This window comes from Podarcis liolepis (genome assembly GCF_965112155.1).
Source record: "Podarcis liolepis genome assembly, chromosome: 14".
NCBI lineage: Eukaryota > Metazoa > Chordata > Lepidosauria > Squamata > Lacertidae > Podarcis > Podarcis liolepis.
Window position 1 is genome coordinate 4879777 of NC_139569.1, and position 21195 is coordinate 4900971.

Consider the following 21195-nt stretch of genomic DNA (forward strand, 5'->3'; position numbering starts at 1 on the left):
TTAACTTCCATAGTACTTCATTAACCTTCCTCCACTCTCCAAAGATACTTTGACTGTTGTGTAGTTCCATTTTCCTAAAGCAGATGATAGTCGGTCATTCTAACACTGAGTGGTAGCTTTTGCTTCCTGAACTGCAAATTATCCCACAATTAATATAAACTGTTCTCTCACTTCAGAATCCTAATACAGGCATCTTCACCCATGGTTTTCAGGGATTGTATTTATTGTGAAGTAGGTAACTGATAATTTAAGATTGCAGTTAAATCGTTTTGGAACTGCAAGAGCAAGAGCAAAAATGCAAACTAACTTGGATATGCATGATGAGCCCAAAGGAATCTTAGTTAATTCAAATCACATCGATGATTAAACCTTGCTGTACTTCGCACCGATATAAATATAAAACTATTCAATCTTACTTTGCCATATTTTTGTAAGAAAAGATGTTGTCACACTGCAGTTTGCCTTGTCACCAAAAGGCATCCGTGCCAACTGTGGCGTGAAGGCAGAATGGCAGGCAGGTGGGCAAGTGAGCTGTCAGTGCAGGTAGCAGGCATTGAAGATGAGCCACAGAGGAGCAGGCTGGGGCAGCTCCCCACAACCGTCCTCTGCTCTGGCTTCATATCAGACTCCGATACCACTGCTTTGGTCTTAGCAGGGAGGAAGAAGATGGCAGTGAAGTAGGGCAGTTGCTGGGGAGCTGCCCACAAGAGAGAAATGGTTTCTGGGATGAGGAGGAGGTAGCTGCAGGCAGGTGGGCAGCAGGTCAATGTGGGTGCGATGGTTGCTGTGGAAGGCTGTTTCCTATTCACTCTGCTCCCCATTGCCAGTGACAGTGTTACTGTCTGCGGCTAGGGACGGGCAAAGGGGAGAAAGACTTCATCCTCTCCATTACTGTCTTCCCTGACCAAGGGATCTTGGGATTGGAGTGAGCTGTGACAGGTGGGTTGGGAAGTTTTGGACCAGTTGGGGGGGGGGAGGGGAATTGGCAATGGGAGAAGATTGGAGGAAATTTAAAGACTATTTACAGAAATATTGCAAAATAAAGGAATGTTAGAATGATGTTGGATTGAAGTTAAGTGGTTTCTAGCTGTAATGGTTTATTAGAATATGGAAAAATTGGATTTTTCATAGGTAAAAATTTAATGTTATAATATATTAAGATTAAAGATCAGGATAATAAGGAGGGAAAGGAATTGCTGAACTAATAAATTGAACTGGAATACAAAAAAGGGAGGTATGAAGAGGTCCGGGGAACAAGTAAATGAAAGATAAGTGATGTAAAGATGGAATTATTTTTAACTGTTTTTATTTCTTATTTTTTCTTTTTTCTTTTTCATTATGTAATACTGTGAAAACTTTAATAAATATTTATATTAAAAAAAGGGAATTGGCAATGGGGCATCAGCAGGTGAGGATGGAGGGGTCGAAGGAGCTCTGTGGGGTGGGGAGGTTGGGTGAGGTGTAAAGGGAGGCAGGTTGGCAGCATGGTGTGTAGAAGCAACACAGGCACAGAGGGAAGCCCCTAGTACATAAATAATTGCTGGTGTGAGCTCCCTATAGAGTAAACAAAAAAGTTTTGAAACACACCCAAACTGCGTTCTTTGGGATGGTGTGTGTGTCTGTGTAAATTGAAATGTTTATAGTAACAGACAAATTGTCTTGACCTCTAATCTCCCTAATATTGTTGTCATTATTTTATAATTTATTATTAGATTTATATACCGCCCTTAATCATAAGATCTCAGGACAGTTCACAGAATAAAATACAAGATAAAAACAAGTAAATAATTAAAAACAAAACAGCTAAACAATAACCATCCCTTCCCACAGACGCATATTGTTATTGAAACTGATTTCATAATAAACTAATTTATGTCCATTTTATTTGCTGACACTATCTCCCCTTCATATTTTTATTAAAGTGTTACGGCTGTGTGTTGGCATGTTATTAGTGTTGGCATCTACATCACCCCTTTTTTATGAGGGCGGGACCTCTTAAATCTCCTGCACTGTCTTTGTTGGCATTGCTGCTGCGGCTCCCTCGTCGCTTATCCCTTGCATTTGCTTTCCTCCCCATGGAACCAGCCTTGCTGTTTGTTTTTGATTTTTACTAGCTGCCTGCCTTTTAAACAGAGGATCTGTCGGCATCCATGTAAGAAAGACTCAGAGTCTTGCCTTTTTGTAACACTGATGTGCTTCCAGCAGGAAAAAAAATAGTCCCCCTAGTGTGCTGTTGCAGATGGCAGAGGTGTACATGTTGTGATTGAATAAGAGAGAAGTTATAAAACAGCATTCCAGCAGAGGGTTCGGAGGCCCTTATAAAAGCTGTGGTAGAAATAGATAACTCCTCGTTCTGTTATTAAAGCTTTTACAGCTCCCTTTCCAAGGCAGTTGTACCAATAACTGAGCAGCAGCAACAACAAAAGTTTGGTTGTTTTAATTTAAAATAAAAAGCTCAGACGAAGCCTGTTAGATCTGTGATGACTTGCATTAGTGTCCTGGTCTGATGGGAGACTTTGCAGTTGTGTTTTCATTGCTTTACATTCAAATGTGCTTTCTCTGCTGTCATTTTTAAAGTACGGATGTCTCTGTGGTATAAAAGAAAGATTAAACTACGCATTTCTCCCTTGCAGCTGACTGTGCAAAAGCTGCACTTTAAAAAGTTCTTCTTAATGTGTAGTTTGCTTGGTCTCTAGGCTGGTAACGCAAGGTTTCAATCAGTTTGATATAAAAGAGGGAAAATGCAGCAAAAAAGCGTCCCGTGTTCTGCTCAACTGTCCCAGTAGAACACAGCTTCGGAATTGGCCACAGGAATGTCCCCCTTTTTGCTTTACAGCTAATGATCTACCAATTGGGTTGTTTTTTTAAATGAGTCCATCTGTTTAGGGGCCATTCTTTATTTTACCCTGCAGCTTCTGCCTCTCCTCTTATGAGTTTATTATGTGTATTTTTGAGACAGATGATCCAGTTCTGTGATTCTGCTGATGCCAGTGTTTATGTTTCACCAGGTCTGGGGAAACCTGGGGAAACCTGTTGCAGTAAATATAGTTTTGGAGAACTGAATAAAGCAAAGAGAGTCTAAAGTTCTCCTACTTTTCTGAAATATGGTATGCATGATGTTACAGGGAAATGTAAAAATTCTGCAAACAATATGCATGCTCGTCTTCTGATTGATATGGTGCAGCTCTATCGGTAAAACCAGCCTTCTGTTCCTTGCCTTCTGGGAGCTGGAAGGTTTCAAAACATTTTATCAATGACTAACCAGATCTGCTGGCATGGACCGCAGCACCTTCCCCAAATAGGACAACCTATAGGCTTCTGATTTTCCCTTCCAAAGCCCATTAATGAGTGTTAATCTTCATAAATCAACATTTGCCACATCCATTTGCCAACAATGTCAAGGACAGAAGAGGAAAACAGTTGGATTTTCAAGTATTCCCAGGCTTGATGACAACTCTGATGCCTTTGGAAGTAACAAGTTTATAATTTGCACTCTCTGTCCATTCCTCCTCCCTCTTTTGCCTGCTACCTGAAGCAGCTTACAACAAGCCCTTGTCAGGACAGAGAAAAAAAGTACTGGCACCTGTGAGAACAGGATGCTGGACTAAGCAGACATTTCGTCTGATCCATTGGGGTTCTTAAGTTCTTTTTTCTGTCCCATGTTACCTCCAGGCTAACCTAAGCACATAGGGAATGTATTCTATTGTATCTTACATTTGCCCCCTCAGCTACCATCTGCTGTTTGCTGTTTAACTCCCGGAACTTCTAGAAATTCAGTATTCAAATACTTCACCCTGCCTTTGAAAAGAGGGGCGGGGGAATTATTATTCAATGATAATACTGCCAGTATTCACCCTATCCATAGCAGTGTTAAAATTTGTGACCAACCTACAGTGCTGGAGCCAAGGGATGTGAGACTTCCTTGGTTCCACACCCGTAGCATAATGGTTGAGAGATGAAGCTATGAACTAGGTGGTCCTGACTTCAAATCTACCATAAGTAGGTAAACCACTTTCCATAAGTAGGTAAACCGCTACCATAAGTAGGTAAACCACATCAATCTATCCCACCCCATCCATATCACATGACTAGTAATTAGGTTTTTTTAATCCTTTATTGTATCTGAGGGAGGTTCAGGAGGAGGAAGGATTCTGTGCTTTCAGCAGCCTTCAGCAATCTGGTGCTCTGCATGTTTTTTGGATCCCAGCAAAATGGTCATGCTGACTGGGGCTTATAGGAGTTGCAGTCTCAAACATCTGAATGTCAGGTCACCTGGTTGAGGAAGACTATTATAGGTGTCTTCCATACAGACCTTGTGATTAAACACACACTTTTGAAAAACAAATGCAGAAATGGGAGGACAAAGACACCCTGTGTTAATCCCCCAAATCTGTATTCATAGCCTATGTGTGAGGGCTCTAAAAAGAAAGATAGAAACCCTTTGTTTTCTTTTTCTTTAATATGGAAAGTAAATTTTCCCTGGGAAGCTTGAAAGACTTTATCTATTTCCCCTCCTCCCTTCCTACTCATGAGAACAAAGCACTCTTTTTATCAAACATTTTATAACATTAAATGTGAAATTCTTTTCCAACATTATTACTTCTGAGGAGATGACAAAAACAATATTAACACTGTCAGTCCCTCACTTACACCCTGCCTCCCATAAAGCACATTAGCTGTATGACTAAAGGCTGATTTTGGCATTTGATTCTGTTGACCATGCTGTAATGAACAGGTTTGCAGAGTAACAGGTTTTACCTGAACGAGGAGGAGGAGGAGAAGGATGAAGAAGAGGAACATGACTATTAGGTTGGCTTTGTTTGTTTTTTAAACCCCCAAAGACTTAAGTAGCAGCAGATGAAGAGACCTCTTCAGCTGGAACAAATCTTAACGTTTTCTTTCTGCTGTCAAACAAGTACTCCAGTAAATCCTAAATGTTGTCTATGGATTTAGTGGCTGGGTAGAGCCTCAGTAATTCTAAAGAAAGTCATGTTCTTGCCAGTGTCCATTAGTCACACTTGCTGGAAGTTGTGCTGCTCCCAACATCGCTGCTCTTTGGAACGCTTAGTCTGAAGGGTTGTTGCAGCCACAGGGTTCATTTCCCTTCTGTTTTATGCCTGACCACAGCACTTGCTGTTGTCTTTTGAGTGTTCTACCCCCCACCTGTGTTTCTCATAATGCTGGTGTTTCCTTTGTGGCTACTGAAAGGTTTGTGTGATATAACAATGAAGACAGTGATTTTTCAGCCGGCTAGGTATATTTAGCTTTCTGGGGGTTTCCCAACAAGATCAGTTAAGACAGAAAGCTTTCCCAGGAGACTGCCTCACCATCACTGCAGTCCTGTCTCCTCCTTGCTCTAGAGCAGGGGAAGCCCATGTGATACCCTCCAGATATTGCTGAACATTGATTTCCACCGGCCCCAGTCAGTGCAGCCAGTGGCCAGCACTGATAGGAGTTGTAGTCCAACTTCTGGGGCACACCATGTTTCCTACCCCTGAGCCAGGATGTCTTCTCAGTTCATACAGGATTATGGAGGTGCCCTTGGCAGTGCCCTCGTTTCACAGAGTATCCATACTCTAGAATAATCTATAATGGTGTAGGTTTCATAGTAGATAGATTTGGGGATCCTTGGAAGACAAATTCATCTGAAGAGAGAGAGAGAGAGAGAGAGTGCATTAAAGTGCTAGGGACACAAAGCAAGCTCATTGACTAGCCACAGTCCAGCACATAATTTATTCAGATTTATAGGTCTTCCTATACCAAAGACCCATAGGGCTTAAGAGCAGTTGTATGTGAACTGGTCTCTATCCCCAAAAGGCTCAGTTTGACTGGGCATATAGATGAACTAGTACTTGTGTTTTTCTCTCTCTCCAACACATCCTGATTTATATATAAAACTGAACCAGTGCTCTGGTTTGTTTCCTTCTGACTTGAGCAAGGAAGGAGTGGGGTGCACAAGCTTGTTCTTTCAGAGTAAACCATAGTTTGGCTTACCATAATGTGTGAGCCACTCTAGTTTCGACAGTCAACCCCTCTAGTTTCTCCACGCTGAGCATGTGCTATACCATCAACCTGTGGTTCCCTCCCAAATCCTTTGGCACGTTACGACAAGCAATCAACCTACTGAATCAAAGACTGCATGGAATTTCCCTGGAAAATGATTTATATTACCAGAATAGCACCGCACTTAGGCCAATGGCCAATTGGTGCTGCCGTATTTGGGGTATAACCAGGATACTGGAGAAGGAACTTGATCCTAACTTAAATTATTGAAGTGGACAAGAATGGAAAAGCTAGCAGATTCTGTCTCTTGCAGAGATGGAGATGGCTCCACATCAGAAATAGTTCATTCCCATGTTTATGACCATGTTTGCCAGATTAATGTTTCAAAAAAGACAAGCACTCAGTACTTTGCTGTCTGAAATAAAGGATGATCATTGACATTCAGGGAAGTTTTGATTTTCTGTAATGGGCATGCAGTAAGACTAGCTTAGGAGCACCAGGTAAATTAGATGAATGTCGGGTGTGGGTTTCTTGCTTCTTAATAAACTGTTGTAATTGTTGGATACAGTATATGCCTTTTATCTTAACTCCTGAACATTTCAAGTGTGTGTGTGTGTGTCTCAGGGGGCCAACCTCCTGGAAAAAACAGATTCACAGCTCAGAGCAGAGGCAGTATGGTTGAGTTCTTGCCTTCGAGCTAAAATGCTCTCTGAGGGCCATGGAGGTGCCTTCAAATGCTGCATTTTTATGCCTTCAGAGCCTGCTTTTTGGGATAATTTTAATTTCAATTACATCTGTTGCAGGAAAACCCTTCAAGGGATTTGAAGCTCTATTCATAGCTGAAATTCTTTTTTCCTATTTTCCACAGTCTCTCCTTAGAAAGGGGTGGGTGGGGGAAGCAGTTTGTATTCTTTAGCGGTGTTGTCTGATTCATGGCGCAATTTGAACCACAGATCTGCAGTAACTGGCCAAGCAATATGCCTTCAGCTCAGCCCTGAAGCAGACAAAATACTAGTGAAGAAGAAAGCACACTTGAACATGTGTAGAGTGCCTGTTCTCTCTGAATAATAACCACAGCCTGCCTGTCTACATCTTCAACTGGGGCATGACTACCAGTCAGTAGAGAGGAGACATGGTGTCCATTGAAGCATAGAGTCAAAAATAAAACTGCCAATACCACAATAACTTTATTCAAATATGTGGTTTGACACTTGGAATACTGTGCACAGTATTCCAAGTCCCCTTTTTGCCTTCTCTCGTAATTCTAGAAACAGGGGCATCTGCTGGTGCTGAATGTTGGAAGACCAAAGGAAGTGCTTCTTCACAGAACACATAGTCAAACTATGGGGTTTGATTCCACAGGATGCCGTGATGGCCACCCACTTGAACGGCTTTAAAAGGGGATTAGGCAGATTCATAGAGGATAAGGCTCCGTGTGCACCTACCCCCAGGATCAGAGGCATGTGGCCCTGAATACCAGTTGCCCTCATGCCCTGCTTGCGGGCTTATTGGTATCTGGTTGGCCACTGTGTAAAAAGGATGCTGGAATATATGGGCCCTTGGCCTGATCCAGCTGGGTTTTCTTTATGTTCTTATGAGCTCTACGTAGGTTTAGAAATGAAGCCCTAAAACACAAAAATCTCCAGCACTGAAGGATGGGTGGGTGGGGGTTTCTTCCAAGATACAGATTATAAGGCAAGCAGGTTCTTGAGAAACTGACTCCTGATTGTGATCAAGTTTGTAGTGAATGGGGCGAAAGAAACACATTATTTTCTGCTGTTAAGTGCTGAAAATATAAATAATCTACAATGTAGCAATTCCGATGACTGGCTTCTCATAAGGTGTCAGCAAGAAAATCTTATTTGTATCCCAGGAAGCTTACTTAATCCTACTTGCTGACAAACAGACTTTGCTGATTTAAATAAACATTATGAATACCATTTTCAAAGACTTTTTTTTTTTAAAAAAACTTTTCTAGACACAACAATCAAACAAACTCTTAAAACCACAAAATGAAAGGCTTTTGGTTATTTCTTCATTATCCTGTATAAAGGTTATTATTACAATCATCACCACCACCACCATTATTTGTTTATTTATACCCTACCTTTTCCCCTGACGGTACTCAAAGCAGCTTACGGATGAAAACAAATATTGCTAAAAACATAGGGAAAATGATCATTAAAGAATAATTAAACATTAATAGACTTAAACTATTTGCATATATAAAATATGTTCAAAACATACAAATAATTACAATAAAAACAGCAGAGCTTTATTATGGAGGCTCTCAGTTTTGGAGGTCTCTAGACTGACAGGGTTGTTTAGACTGTGGGTCTGCAGACAAACGGTCCATCTCCAGCATATAAGAAGCATTTATTGACAGAAATCAAAACCCAAAGATTTTAATAGTTGTTAACTATCCTAGGTAAGGAACCAATGACTTGATCAATTCATGGTTACTCTTGAGCAGGAGTGGGAAGATGTGGGACTCCAAATGCTGTTGGACTCACGCTTATTGCTCTAGCCAACATGTCCATTGGTCAGGAATGATGCAGGCTGGGAGTCCAGTAAAATATGGAGGGTCACAGATTTCCAATTCCTGCACATGAGAAATGAGCATCCTCTTGGGTAGGAGTTCTACAGGAGGGGAACCACCATTCTTCCTTCTTGCCTGTTCAATAAATATGAGACAGAGGCAGTAGAAGACCTTGGTTGGCCTGAGGCTGAAATATTTCCTTGGCCACATGTGATGCTCACTGCTCAGCATTTCTCTCAGTTATTATGAGACTTATTTGTGGCACAGGTATCAAAAGCAAAGGTTCCAGTTTGTCTCTTTCCCCCTTTAGATTAAAGATTGAAGAACTGGAGACTGAACGAAGCCAGTTGAAAGAGGAGAACAGAAACCTGGAGATGAAGATGGAACAGATTACTCTTCAGGTAACAGCATTAGGAAGCTTGTCAGGGTCTGGCTTACAGCCCTTGGACTGATGACTGGGTGGGGGGGATCTGGTATTTCTGCCCTTCCTCAGCCGGGAACAATGTTTCAGAAGCTGAACCCATCCTGCACTCTCATCTTTTCATAATGATTTCATACTGGGGTATTCCTCATAATATTTTGTACACTCCAATAAAGACCCTGGAGTATTTTCTGTTATTGGATAAATGGATAATGTTTTGTTCAGAGGCCTAGAATGCTTAGAAATAAGAATCTGAGTGCAGACTAATAATCAAATGTAGAGTTTAATGTTACAATTAATTCCTTGAATGCAGGCATAAGCAAAGTCCTATTTTTCCATACATCCACAGCTTCACATTGAGAGTCTGAGGTGCCCTCAGACATGGAGCATCTCTTCTGGCTATTATTTCTTGTCTCTACCGACAGATCTGTCCTCCATAGATGTATCCAGTCTTAAAAAAAAAAGTGACATGGATTGTTGGCCATTGTAGCCACCCGGAGGAGTGAGTTCTATAGCTTGTTAGAAGTACCACTTTTTCCATTGTCTCTGATCTGCAGTTACATGGCTATTTTCCAATTTTTTTCTGCTCTGATTGACTACATTTCTTTCTGCATACTCTCCCCATCTCAGTTATGGTTTTATAAATCTCTTTCATGTTCCTGCATTGTTTTCCAGCTGGGGGAAAAATCTATTCAAAAGGAGTGAGGTCCTGCTGTTGATAATCCCCTTTGTGCTTTCCTGTACTACATACATACATACATACATACATACATACATACATACATACATACATTTGCACTTATGAATGTACATACATAAATTTGTTTATTATGAGGCTCAACAAGAGTTGAACAAGTGTCCTAAATATGGATGCACCATCAATGATGGAAATACCCAGCTATAACCTCTTATAGAGATAATGGATTTTGAGCAGCAAAATTTGCTTACTGTAACTTTCCAAACTCGACCATGTGTTATTGTCCCCTCCATCCCATTCATGAAAGTGTTATGGTGTAATTTAAGACTGCATAGGATTATGTCCATCATATGGTTCTGTGGCTGTCACCCCAAAGAAGGAGGAGGGAGCAGTTCCTTGTGTAAAGTGGTTCCCCACCCCAAACTCGTTCATGTCCTCAGTAGGCCCATGAGGTAGGTCACTGTTGTTCCCATTTTGCAGGTGGGGAACTGAGTCTAAGAAGACAAGTGACTCGCCCACGGCCACCTATTGAGTCCATGGCTGAGCTGGAGCTTGAACCCTGGTCTCTCAGGTCCAAGTGCAACTCTCTGTCCACTGGAGCGAATGGACTTCTACTGCTGATATTGATCCCGTTCCTAATGTGCAAACCTGTGTTTTGTGCAAGCCTGATGCGTCTCTTGGCTTCTTCTATGTTCTTGAAATCAGACCACTGAGGACAGCTTCCAAGATTTCCTTCTATAACTATATTCTGTTCACTGGCCAGGCTTATTTGGGAAGAACTCAGATGCTGCCACATGTGGGTTGGTAGCAAAATAAAGATGATTGTTTTGCTTGTATTTGAAGTGACACCAACACATATCCTAAATGCATTGATCTTTCATCTTTTCTTTCCTTCTTGAAACTGACAAGGATTCTTAACTGAAAGTTAGCAGAGAAGTAGACACAAATTTGATGCAGAGGACCTTGTAGTATTGTGACACAAATACTTTGCAAGCGGTAGGATGGGGTGTGGGGGAGCCTTTTTGCACACTCTTCCTTTGGAATCCTTACATCCACCCCAACTAATCTCATTTTATGAAGGCACCACTTACTTTCTCCCTTCTGAAACCTGTGTGGTTGTGGTGGTGATGGAATAATTCTTCTTCTCAGAACATAGATAAACAATAACCAGCAGTTCATTTTGAAATTTGGTTTTTTAAAATACTTGCTGTCTGTGAAGAAGAGAAAGCAGAAATTGTTGTAGAAGTAAAAGATAATGTGTGTTTTGCTTCCTTACTGCCCTTACTGTTTATTGTTTGAGGCCAACTCATGAGACTGAGGTTTTTTCTTCTCAAAGTGAAGGTGGGGCTGTTGTCTCTGCCTTTCTTACTTCTCTTAGGTGCAGCAACCACAAAATTGTTGTGGTGTTCTGTTCAATTTAATTTCCACCCCTTCCACTACCCCCCATTGCCGTGTACATTGTTTTGTGGTGGTGATGTTTTTGTTTTTCTTCTCTTAAACAACCACACACACACACACACACACACACACACATTCTATTACTCAGATTTCAGGCAGACCAGACCATTGATTTTATCTTGACACCTATTAGAGGGGAATCTGATTTCTCTTTTATTATCAATCTTGAAGATTGGGATGTGCGGGGGGCAGTGGCAGTGGGGAGAGCAGGGAGTGATGGCTTTGATAAAACAGGGAGATGAGAGGTACTGAACGCCTTCGCCAAGCCATGTTTGGTGTGAATCCTGTCATCCAGCTCACCTTTAATTGGGTTGCTGTCATAAAAAGTTGATGAAAATGTTGGGTTTGTTGTTTGGATGCCCTAGTCTCCAAGGAGTGCTTATAGCAGCTTTGGTTCTCCAGCAGGTTACAAGCTCATTTGTCTCATATTTCATGTGATTTCCTTGTCTGCAGATAGCTGTCAGTTCACAGCTCTGGGGCAGCATAGTCTAGTCCTCAGCCATTCTCTGCATTTGGGAAGCTTTTTTAAGGCCTTCTCTATTCACAGTCCGTGCCTTTAGACCAGTCCTTAACATCCTTCAAGCAATTAGCTTCCCAGGTCTCTCTCCAGCAGGAATGATTGAAATCTTTCTGCTCCCATTTTGCTAATTATCCCATCCTTTTACACTCTTCCAATAAAATGATGATGTTCTTCCCTGATCAAGCCACACTGGAAGCAGGACTAAAGCATCAAAAAGGATTGCCAAAGAAGATTTCAAGTGTTCTTTAACTTAAGAAGGGCTGACACTATCCTATGAAAGTGCTTAGGTAGCTCATAAAACCCACTGATTTGAACATCAAATTTATTGTTTGCAGATTGCAGGTCCAATTGTGACTGAAGCAGGCTGCCTAGGATGGTCATCATCATCAACATCATCATTTTATTTGTATGCCACCTTTCCACAGTTACAACAATGTTGAAGGCGGCTTACAACATTACAAGATTTACATGATTACCAACATAACAAAAGTCATAAGCAATAAGTAAAACACATCAGAAAGTACACAACCAAATGGAAAACAATTTCCACATCAAAAATCTAAAACTAAGAATACAGCATTAATATCAACCACAATTTAAAATGCCATAGATAAAAAATAAAAACAATTTAATAAACAAAAACGGAGCCCTCTCTGCCCAGCAGCAGCAGCAGCAGCAGTCCTTTATGGAGCCTGTCAGGCCGCGCCCCAGCCAGGTGGAGAGAAACAGGGCAAGGCCCTTGAGGCTCCCAGCAGGTCAGTCCAGGGCAGTAGCAGTGGCAGGTCCCAAATGGTACTATTAAACATTTGGGATTGCTCTTAGTAATCCCACTATGGTTCTGCTGCAGATGTGCATGCCTTCTGGGCAGGTGCAACTGATACCAACCACGTATGAAGGTAGCACTTGGTTCTTGGTGACAAGACTGTGCCCTGCACTTTAGCCTCCAACTCTGCTCTCCCCTCCTCTAGTTCACCCCACCCCTCACTTGTCAAAACCCCCTCACCCTGAGGAGGCTCTCTGTTCTGCAGGAGAGAGAGCCAGCAGATCAGCTTCTGCTCTGACATTGAGAGTCTCAAGAGGAAGAACTTTCTCCTCCATCCCTGGGTGCCCACCTTCCATCCCCTCTTCTTCTTCCTCCTCTTCTCCTTCCTCTTCTTGGCAGTCCAGGGCTGCCAAAGCATGCCAGATCCTGATGGAGCTGAAGGGCCCATGATAAGAGCTGGTATGCTCAGCATCCAGGTGATAACTGTTCCCCAGATCTTCTATTGACCCTACTCCAATGTCTTCATAGAGATATAAATGGCATTGGGGACAAAATCAGGTTCTGTGGCACCCCATAGATCAACTGCAAGGAAGCTAAGGCACTGTCACCCATCAGACTCTCTGGAATTGACTAAAACCACTGTAACATAGTGCCCCAACCTACAGGGTCTAATCAGAAGGTTATTGTGGGTAATGGTATCCAGAGCCATTGAGAGCTCTAGGAGAATCAATAAGGTCCCATCCCCCCTGTCATTCTCCCTCCCCCTAAGAAGGTGATCAGAGTGACTGAGGCCAATTCTGTCCTCCAAGTGGGTCTGGACCATGACTGTAATGGGTCAAGATAATTAGCTTCACCCAAGAGTAGACCATCTGCAGTAGAACCACCAACACCCTCTCAGTCACCTTGCCCAGAAAATGTGCATTGGTGACCAGGCAGTAATTGGCATAAATGTGTGGTTCCAGGTGAGTTTTCTTCAGGTATACCTGCACCACTACCTCCTTGGGCTAGCAGGGACCATCACATCATGCAACAAAGTGTTTGCCATGCCCTGGATACACCCATAAGCCTGAATTTGTGGGGCCACCTATAAATAAGCCTGGTAAATTCATTTGGCTGTGTTAGGTGAAGCAGTAAATTAGCACTGCTTTAAATTCATTCCATAATATGGTATTTTATTTATTTATTTTGTACAAATAATTAAATCAGAAATTTTCTAGGTATCTTTTTACTGCGTGGTTACAGTCTTCTACCACATAAACACACTGATGCTGTAGAGAGGGGTTTGTCCAGCAAAGGTGATACAGAGAGTAAGAGGAGATGGTGGTGATAATGATGATGATTCGTAACATTGCTTTAGAGTCAATTGCGCAGGAGGGGCTGTACAGATACAGAATGGAAAGAAGAATCAGCTTGTGCCTTGAGGGCTTGCTGTCTCATTTGCTCCAGAGGAACCTAATTGAAGATCCAAGTTCACTTCCAAATGAAATAAAGCCTGAATTCCCCATAGGCACCAGCAGGCTTTATCACAGAAGCATATCTCATAGCCTTTCCACGTACTAAATATCTATTTAATTCCTGTCTCACCTGTGACATCAGCACCACACACAGCTGGGAATCAGTGAAGGCACTTGCAATTCTAAAAATATCCCAGGCAGCAGAGTGTGGAACTGCACTGCTTTGGAATATGTGCGGTGGAAAATAGTGCATTAATCCCTGGAGTTGGATGCTGCAGCTATGGCAAGTGGATGGAGCTTGTTGGGTGTTGCATATTCCCATTGGCCACTACTTGTGACCAAAAAAGAAAGAAAGAAAGAAAGAAATGTACATTCTTGGCTGCAGATAGCAGATTTTGAAATATTAAAAGGCAACAAATTGTCAATTATTTTGCTATATTTTTACTGTTTGGATTATCTCCCTCAGGCACTAAAATATAGTGGGCTGCCTCTTCCCACATGTTTTGACTTGACCTACAGCTTGTTAAGTAGTGTGTGTTTGCCATGAAATTACAAGCCCACAAGGGTTCAGCATGAGTTATTTGAATGTTGCTGTGCTGTTTTCCTTTTTAAAAAAACAACAACAACAACAACCAACAACTCACTTTTATTTGTTGTGTGTGAAAGTCCTACAAGTCTAGGCATATCTGTGGTTCTGCAATATATATATTCTCTTATGAAAATAAATCACATGGATTACACAAATGTATTGGGTTCATGTAATTTATATAGAAGCTCAATTTGGGACAAGTTAGGTTGGATGTTTGTGTGTGTGTGTGTGTTTCTGTCTCTTTGTGTAATGAACACAATACATAGTAAAAGGAGCATAGTTATGGAATTGCCTGCTGAAAAGTAAAAGAAGACCGTATATGCAGCAGGTTGTTTCTGTTGTACATGTGATTCAGGCACATGCCATGTTTGCAGACATCTTTGTCTGCCATCAGGCCTGGTACCTGAAGCCAGCTCCCTGTAGAACACGTCCTTGGGGATACTGCCATTTTCCAGTTGGTGGACATCAGACAGGAGTGTGCACATGCTGGGAATATGGGCTTGGGAGAGCACCTCTTTGAGATTCTCTCCTGCCATGTGATGCCCAAATTCTTGAGACATTGCTTCTGTTGGTTGTAAGTTGCCCCTGACACACTTCCATAAAGCAGCATGCTCGATACACAAGCCTGGCAGACCACCATCTTGGTATTGGACATTCGCACCATATTCTCCCACACCCTTTTGGAAAAGCAAGCCATTGCTGTAGCTGCCTTGCAAATACACTTGTTCAGTTCAGCATTGATGGAGAGGTTGCTGGTTATGGTGGAACCCAGGTAGAAAAAGTCACTTACCTCAGTCACCAATGCTGATCCCTGGAGTACTAGTGACATTCTGATCCAGGACATTGATCTTTGTCAGGGTGGTGGTGAAGCCAGACTCCCTGCAGGCAAAACCACATAACAGTTGCTGACCCCTGCTGTAGAGCTTCCTTGGAGTGTGTTGTCAAGGCTGCATCATCTGCAAACAACATCTCTAGGTTAAAGACCCTTGATTGATACTTGGAAATCCAGAAGTGAGTTGAATATTGATACTGGCGTTGCAACAACCAGCATTGCATTGCAAACAGTTTGATTTTCTTCCTACTTTACTCAAAACTTGGTATTAGCAAGTGATGAAATTGAGATATTGATGACTGTGTGCAGCAGGCTGTATAACACCTGACATTTGTTCATACTCTTGCCTTGTGTGGGGACAGGTTGAATTATGGCTGGAGGCGCCATCCACCTCCACAGCCTTTCTCTCCTGCTACCCCCTTGGCTCTTGACACCTAGCTGCAGGCGGCATTGATTTTCCTTCACTCCTATAAAAGTCTGTAGCATGGATATTACTCACTGTTCAGATCTTTACTGCTAATAAAAACCTCAGGTTACAGGAAGACGGGAAGAGTCAAGAATTGCCAGGTGATGGTGCCCCTGTGCACCCTAAATCTTTGATAGCTTTGAGGGAATAAGACGGGGTATGTGTGGCTAGAATGATGGACAGAAATAGGTCCTAGTATTATTTAAAATTGTTCCTTTGTCTCCCGGCTTCAGTAGCTGCTGCCAGACAGAGGGTAGCCTGTGGTGACTGCTTTGCAATTGGCTCTTTGGGCGGGCACCAGATATTCCAAAAAGTGGCTTAGTTTTAAATCACTTTCAAGGCAGAGGCCTCTTCTGCAACACCCCCCTCCCTTCCAGGTCCTTGAAAGAGCTGGCAACTTGAAGCCAGGAAATAGAGGATTGATCAAATCAGTGCTGCTTGGTGAAGTGGGAGGAAAGACTTCTGAAGAGTTCTCAATTAGCATTTATTTCTGCAAGGAGTCCTGTGTTTACAGGCAGTGGGGTGGCTGGTGAAGTGTTCCTTATGCAAATACAATTCTCCTGCCTTTCCTTCTTCAGAGTTGTAGGGGAATATATATATATATATATATATTCAAGTTCTGTGGCTGCTTCAAGGAAGATTTATTTAAAAATCAGCTGTGCTGTGACTTAATTGGATCCATATGCTTAGAGAGGGAGCTTCCACTAGTTAGGGCCACTTCTAATTTGTTCACAGCTGGTTGGTGGAGGGAAAGTTCTGGTTGTAGCTCAGAGGGGGGCGGGGACAACAACATCTCTTAATCTTTAAGACTCATAAGGCTTCAAGCAAGGAAAGCACTGCTGCTTCTGGAGTGTGATGTTTATCTGCATTTCCAGATGCCTTGCAGTGATGGTTTTATTTCTGCTTGAGAAGGATTAGCAGGAGGGTGTATTAGTAAACATGGATAGTTAAGTGAAGCTATCCTTTCCCAGAAGAGGACCAAAGCTCCAAGATTTGGAGGATAGACCTCCAACAAGTTGGTAAGACATTTTTCTAGCCGGTAGGCTCCCTCCTATTCCCCACCCTTAAACCCACTTACATAGCCCTGAAGACCTCTGATCTGTACTGGTGCTGAGTAGTCCTCCACAACGAAGCACCCACCTCATTTCCTGGTATTGGAGGGGTGATGGAGTGAGTCTAGGCATCTTTGCCAACCTGCTGCCCCCCAGAGGTGTTGGACTGCAACTCCTACTGGCGTCAGAATAGTAAAGCCTGGTGTAGGTGCAGGTTCTTTTTAGGGCAGGCATAGGCAAACTCGGCCCTCCAGATGTTTTGGGACTACAGCTCCCATCATCCCTAACTAACAGGACCAGTGGTCAGGGATGATGGGAGTTATAGTCCCAAAACATCTGGCGGTCTGAGTTTGCCTATGCCTGCTTTAGGAGAATCCACAACAGATCCTTCTGCATACAACCAGAATTTCCCTCTCTCTACACAGCTTCTCCCTTAATCTAGTCTTTGATAACTTATTTAGAGGTTAGGACCTGGTGCAAATGTGAAGTTACTTGACAGATTTACTGTTAGGCAGTAAGCAGGATAGACAAGCACATGCATCCATTTACACTGCCAGGAAAACAAGGTGAGAAGCCATCCTGTCAAGGTGCCCTTCTGTTAAGCCATTAAGGACTCCCTTCAGTCTCCCCCTCCTTGCCCCTTTTCACAGACTTCTTTTTCACAGCTTGGACTCCACTGCACTGACCAGCCTGTTACCAGAACTTCAGTCACTTAGGAATGAAGGCAAGCTGCATGCTAACCTGGCAGTTTAAGAATTCGTATGTGAATTTTGTACAGTGTGAGTCAGCAGACTGTTGGGGCGGAAACACCTCTGCTTGAAGAACCACGTAGGTTGATTAGGATTAATTACAAATTATCAGGAGCTGAAAATACACAGCAGGGGACTCGGTATGATTGTCATTAAAGAAGGAAATATGCACATGGGAACAAGCCTGTGTGTGTGTGTGTGTGTGTGTGTGTGTGTGTGTGTGTGTGTGATAATTTCAGTACTACTTTTGAAAGTTGGAATATAAATGTTTTAAAACCAAAGAAAACTGCTTGTGTGTCCCCCCCCCCCCAAGCACGTACACTAGAATAATCAGACTTGTAAATAGCCACTCACCTGTTTTCCTGTGCCAATTAAGGCAGCCAAGCAAGGAAGTCTTTGCAAATTGGAAGGGAGATGTGTTTTCTTGTACTTCTTGAAAACAAAACAAAAGCAAACTGTTGGTGTGCCATGAAAGACAAACTTAAATATTTGTGAGCAGACAAACTAGCAAAATTTCTTATGGACTAGTAGCATTTGTTTGCTAGTGTGATGTTTGTACCAGAATGGGGAGACCCAGGTTCGAATCCCTCCTTTCTCTCCAGATGTGCTTCGGCCGGTCAATATACCTCAGCCTAACCACATAGGAAAGTTTATCTGTAAACATCTCTAATATGGAACACCTTGGTGCCTATACGTTAATTCATTTTTTCCATGTTAAATAACACTTGCCCTGTTTATACTCACAGCATCCCTGTGAGGTGGGCTGTGCTGAAAAATAGTGACTGTCACAAGGTCAGCCAGTGAGCTCCATGACTGAGCAGAGATTTGAGCCCAAGTGTTGCCTGGCTCTCTTCTGCCACTAAATACCACACCACTCTGGTTCTCTTGTGCATGGAGTTTTATATTTGTAGAGCAAAAGTCTTCACAACACGCACTGACTTAAAAAGGAGTGAATATGTCTTATATTAAATCCACAAAGTTCCCAGATTCACGGCTCATGAGGGAAGCTGTTTTAGCATCTTTCTGTAGCTCTCTTCAGTGCTGGTTAATATTCACCTTATACATTTCACATGATGTTGCCAAAATGCATAAACATTTTAGCCTCCTACTTCAACCAAATGAAATATGACGAAACCTTATCACAGGAGTAGATTAACCGGGGTGTGTATATGTCTGTTTTCTGGGAGAGAAGATATACTCTCCTTTGCTGGGGATGTTCTTGATATCTGCATTTACTACACCAGGGGTCCTCAAGCTTTTTAAACAGGGTGCTTGTTCACTGTCCGTCAGACACTGTTGGGGGCCGGACTATAGTTTGAAAAAAAGGGTGCCTTTAGGCGCCAGGCAAAAACGTTTCATTTTAGCCAGGATTTTGGTTGATTTGATTGACATCCTATGCCCTTTGAAAATGTGGTTCTTTTTGGGGGGTGGGGGGAGATGTTATTGGGTTGTTGTTTTTATTTTGATTATATATATATTGTGGTTTTAGATTTAGATTTTGTTCTGTGAACTGCCTTGAGACCTCTGAGTACAGGGCAGTATGTAAATTCAATTAATTATAATAATGACTCAGTGGCAGTCCCAAATTCAACCCCTGGCATCCCCAGGTGGCGTTGGGAGAGCCTCCTGCATGAAACCCTGGAGTGCTGCTGCCAGCCAGGGTTGGCAATACTGAGCAGTGGTTTGGCTTGGTACAAGGCAGGTCCCTGTGCCTCTTTCTCTTCCTCCTCCTGCTTCTTGCAAGAGCTGGCTGCTTGTCGGGAGAGGCTTCCCGTTCTCTGGGCTTCGTTTGGGGCCTCCGCCTTCAGCCCATGTGTGGAGGCAGGCGCTCTTGAGCTGCCAATGCAACCCAGGCACCATGTGGCCCCCGCCTCTCCGCAGGAGGCGCCTGTGGGCCGAGGGGGCTCCGAGGACTAAGCGGAGTGGCTGCGGCTGCAACAAGGCGGGCAGAATGGAGAGTCCGGAGCCAAAGGGTCTGGAGTACCATAGCTGGCTGGTGCCTCTGCCTTAGTGGAGAGCAGGCAACAACTACGGGAAGGCGGAGGGGTCAAGAGCAAAGTTGAGCAGAACACTTGAAACGCAGGAGGAGGGAGAGAGAGACGCAGAGACGCCCCTCTGCCTTAGCAGAAAACGATGAATTCCAGCATGCAATGCGGCCGCAGAGAGTATGGTTAGGCCGGGCGCGGAGTTGTTGCCGAATGCTTTTGTTGCATTCAGTCAGAACACTTCACCACTGCTTTGCCGCTCGCCCCTGCCGGGTGGGCTGGATTCAAGACCCTGGTGGGCTGGATCTGGCCCGCAGACCGTAGTTTGAGGGCCCCTGTACTACACCAAGCAGGTGGTTGGGCTGCATGGCCTTCAAGAATGCTTCCAACTCAATGATTCTCTGAGGATCACCTTTATGGATTGGACTTCGCTACTTCTTGTCCCTCTTTGCATTTCTAACAGCAGCCTCGGTTCTGGCCTAAAAGTGCTTCTGGGTTACCTGGATCTTTAGAAGATACCCCACTTTCAGTGCAGCATCTCAGATGCTGTTGCTGGGGCTGTCAGTAATGTGTCCAGATATCAGTACCTGATGCAAGGTTGCCTAGCTACCTCTCAGGCTGTTTGCATGTTGCCATTGAAAGTTCCCCCTTTCACAGTGCTCGGGTGGGTCCCTGCAGATTCTAGAACTTGGAGATCGGTAGAATAGAATCAGTGGTGTTGCATGATTCAGTTACATGTTAAAGTTATTTTTATATTTGTCTGCAGTCCCCTTTCCCCTCTCCTGCTACCACTCTCAGTCACTCAGAGCCTCAGGCAGAAGACAATCCAACCTTAGCTGCGTGGAGTAATCTAAGGTGAAGCAAGAATCTGCACCCAGACAAGTGAGGGTTGATTTGCTGAAGTGAAAAACCTTTTGGCCCATTTTGGTGCATCAGCCACATGGATGTCCAAAGGCCTCTTAAGGGTGCTGGTGCAATCCTGGTGGAATTTTTTTGGGGCGAGTGTGTTTGAAGAAGAGGCTGAGCTGAATCAACCCTGGTATATGCTCTGAGGTTGTTGGGCACAAAAGTCTTCCCTCCTCATTCTTTGGAAGGATCATGGCTGGCTCTTTGCACGCTTCTCTTCTCTAGAATTCTCTTCCCAAAAGGATTGTGACCCCTGAATCCTTCCCTCACCATGCCACTTTTGAGCAAAGAATAAAGCAGAACAGTAATAGATGGGGACAACCTCCTCCTCCTCCTCCTGATGTTAATTATGTCTGTGTACAAATTTCAGAAAGTAAGTTGTTGTCTAGCCCTTAGAGGGGGTTTTTTTCAGGCAGTGGGGGAAAATGGATTATGTGATGTTCTGAAGTGTGTTCATTCTATGGTAACTGTTGTTGCAATTTAATTGCTTGCTCTCATTTTACCCATATGAATTCTGTTGTGATGTTGCAGAACACACAGAAAAGTAATTTGAAACCTTTGGTTGGAGAGGTAAACATTCTGAATGGTTCTGTTTACCCCATTTTTCTCTTAGGTTCAATGATTAGTTATTCCCCCATTCACAGAGAGAGAGAGAGACTGAGAGGTGATAGGGCTCTCTGGACAGCCTTGGCCTTTATTTTTGAGATTCTTTCATGTTACTAAAGCTTTCATTCCATTGCCCAATTGCTTCTGAGTTTTCA

At 43.1% G+C, this 21195-nt stretch overlaps 1 protein-coding gene across 2 annotated transcripts in view; it reads left to right on the forward strand.

Annotated features, from left to right (window-relative positions):
- The window catches only part of MAD1L1 (mitotic arrest deficient 1 like 1), a 464357-nt gene that overhangs the window by 233721 nt on the left and 209441 nt on the right, over nucleotides 1-21195 (forward strand). For both annotated transcript variants that reach the window (XM_083474732.1, XM_083474733.1), the window contains exon 15: nucleotides 8853-8943. In XM_083474732.1, the coding sequence (XP_083330858.1) occupies nucleotides 8853-8943 (91 nt within the window). The remainder of the gene's footprint in view (nucleotides 1-8852; nucleotides 8944-21195) is intronic.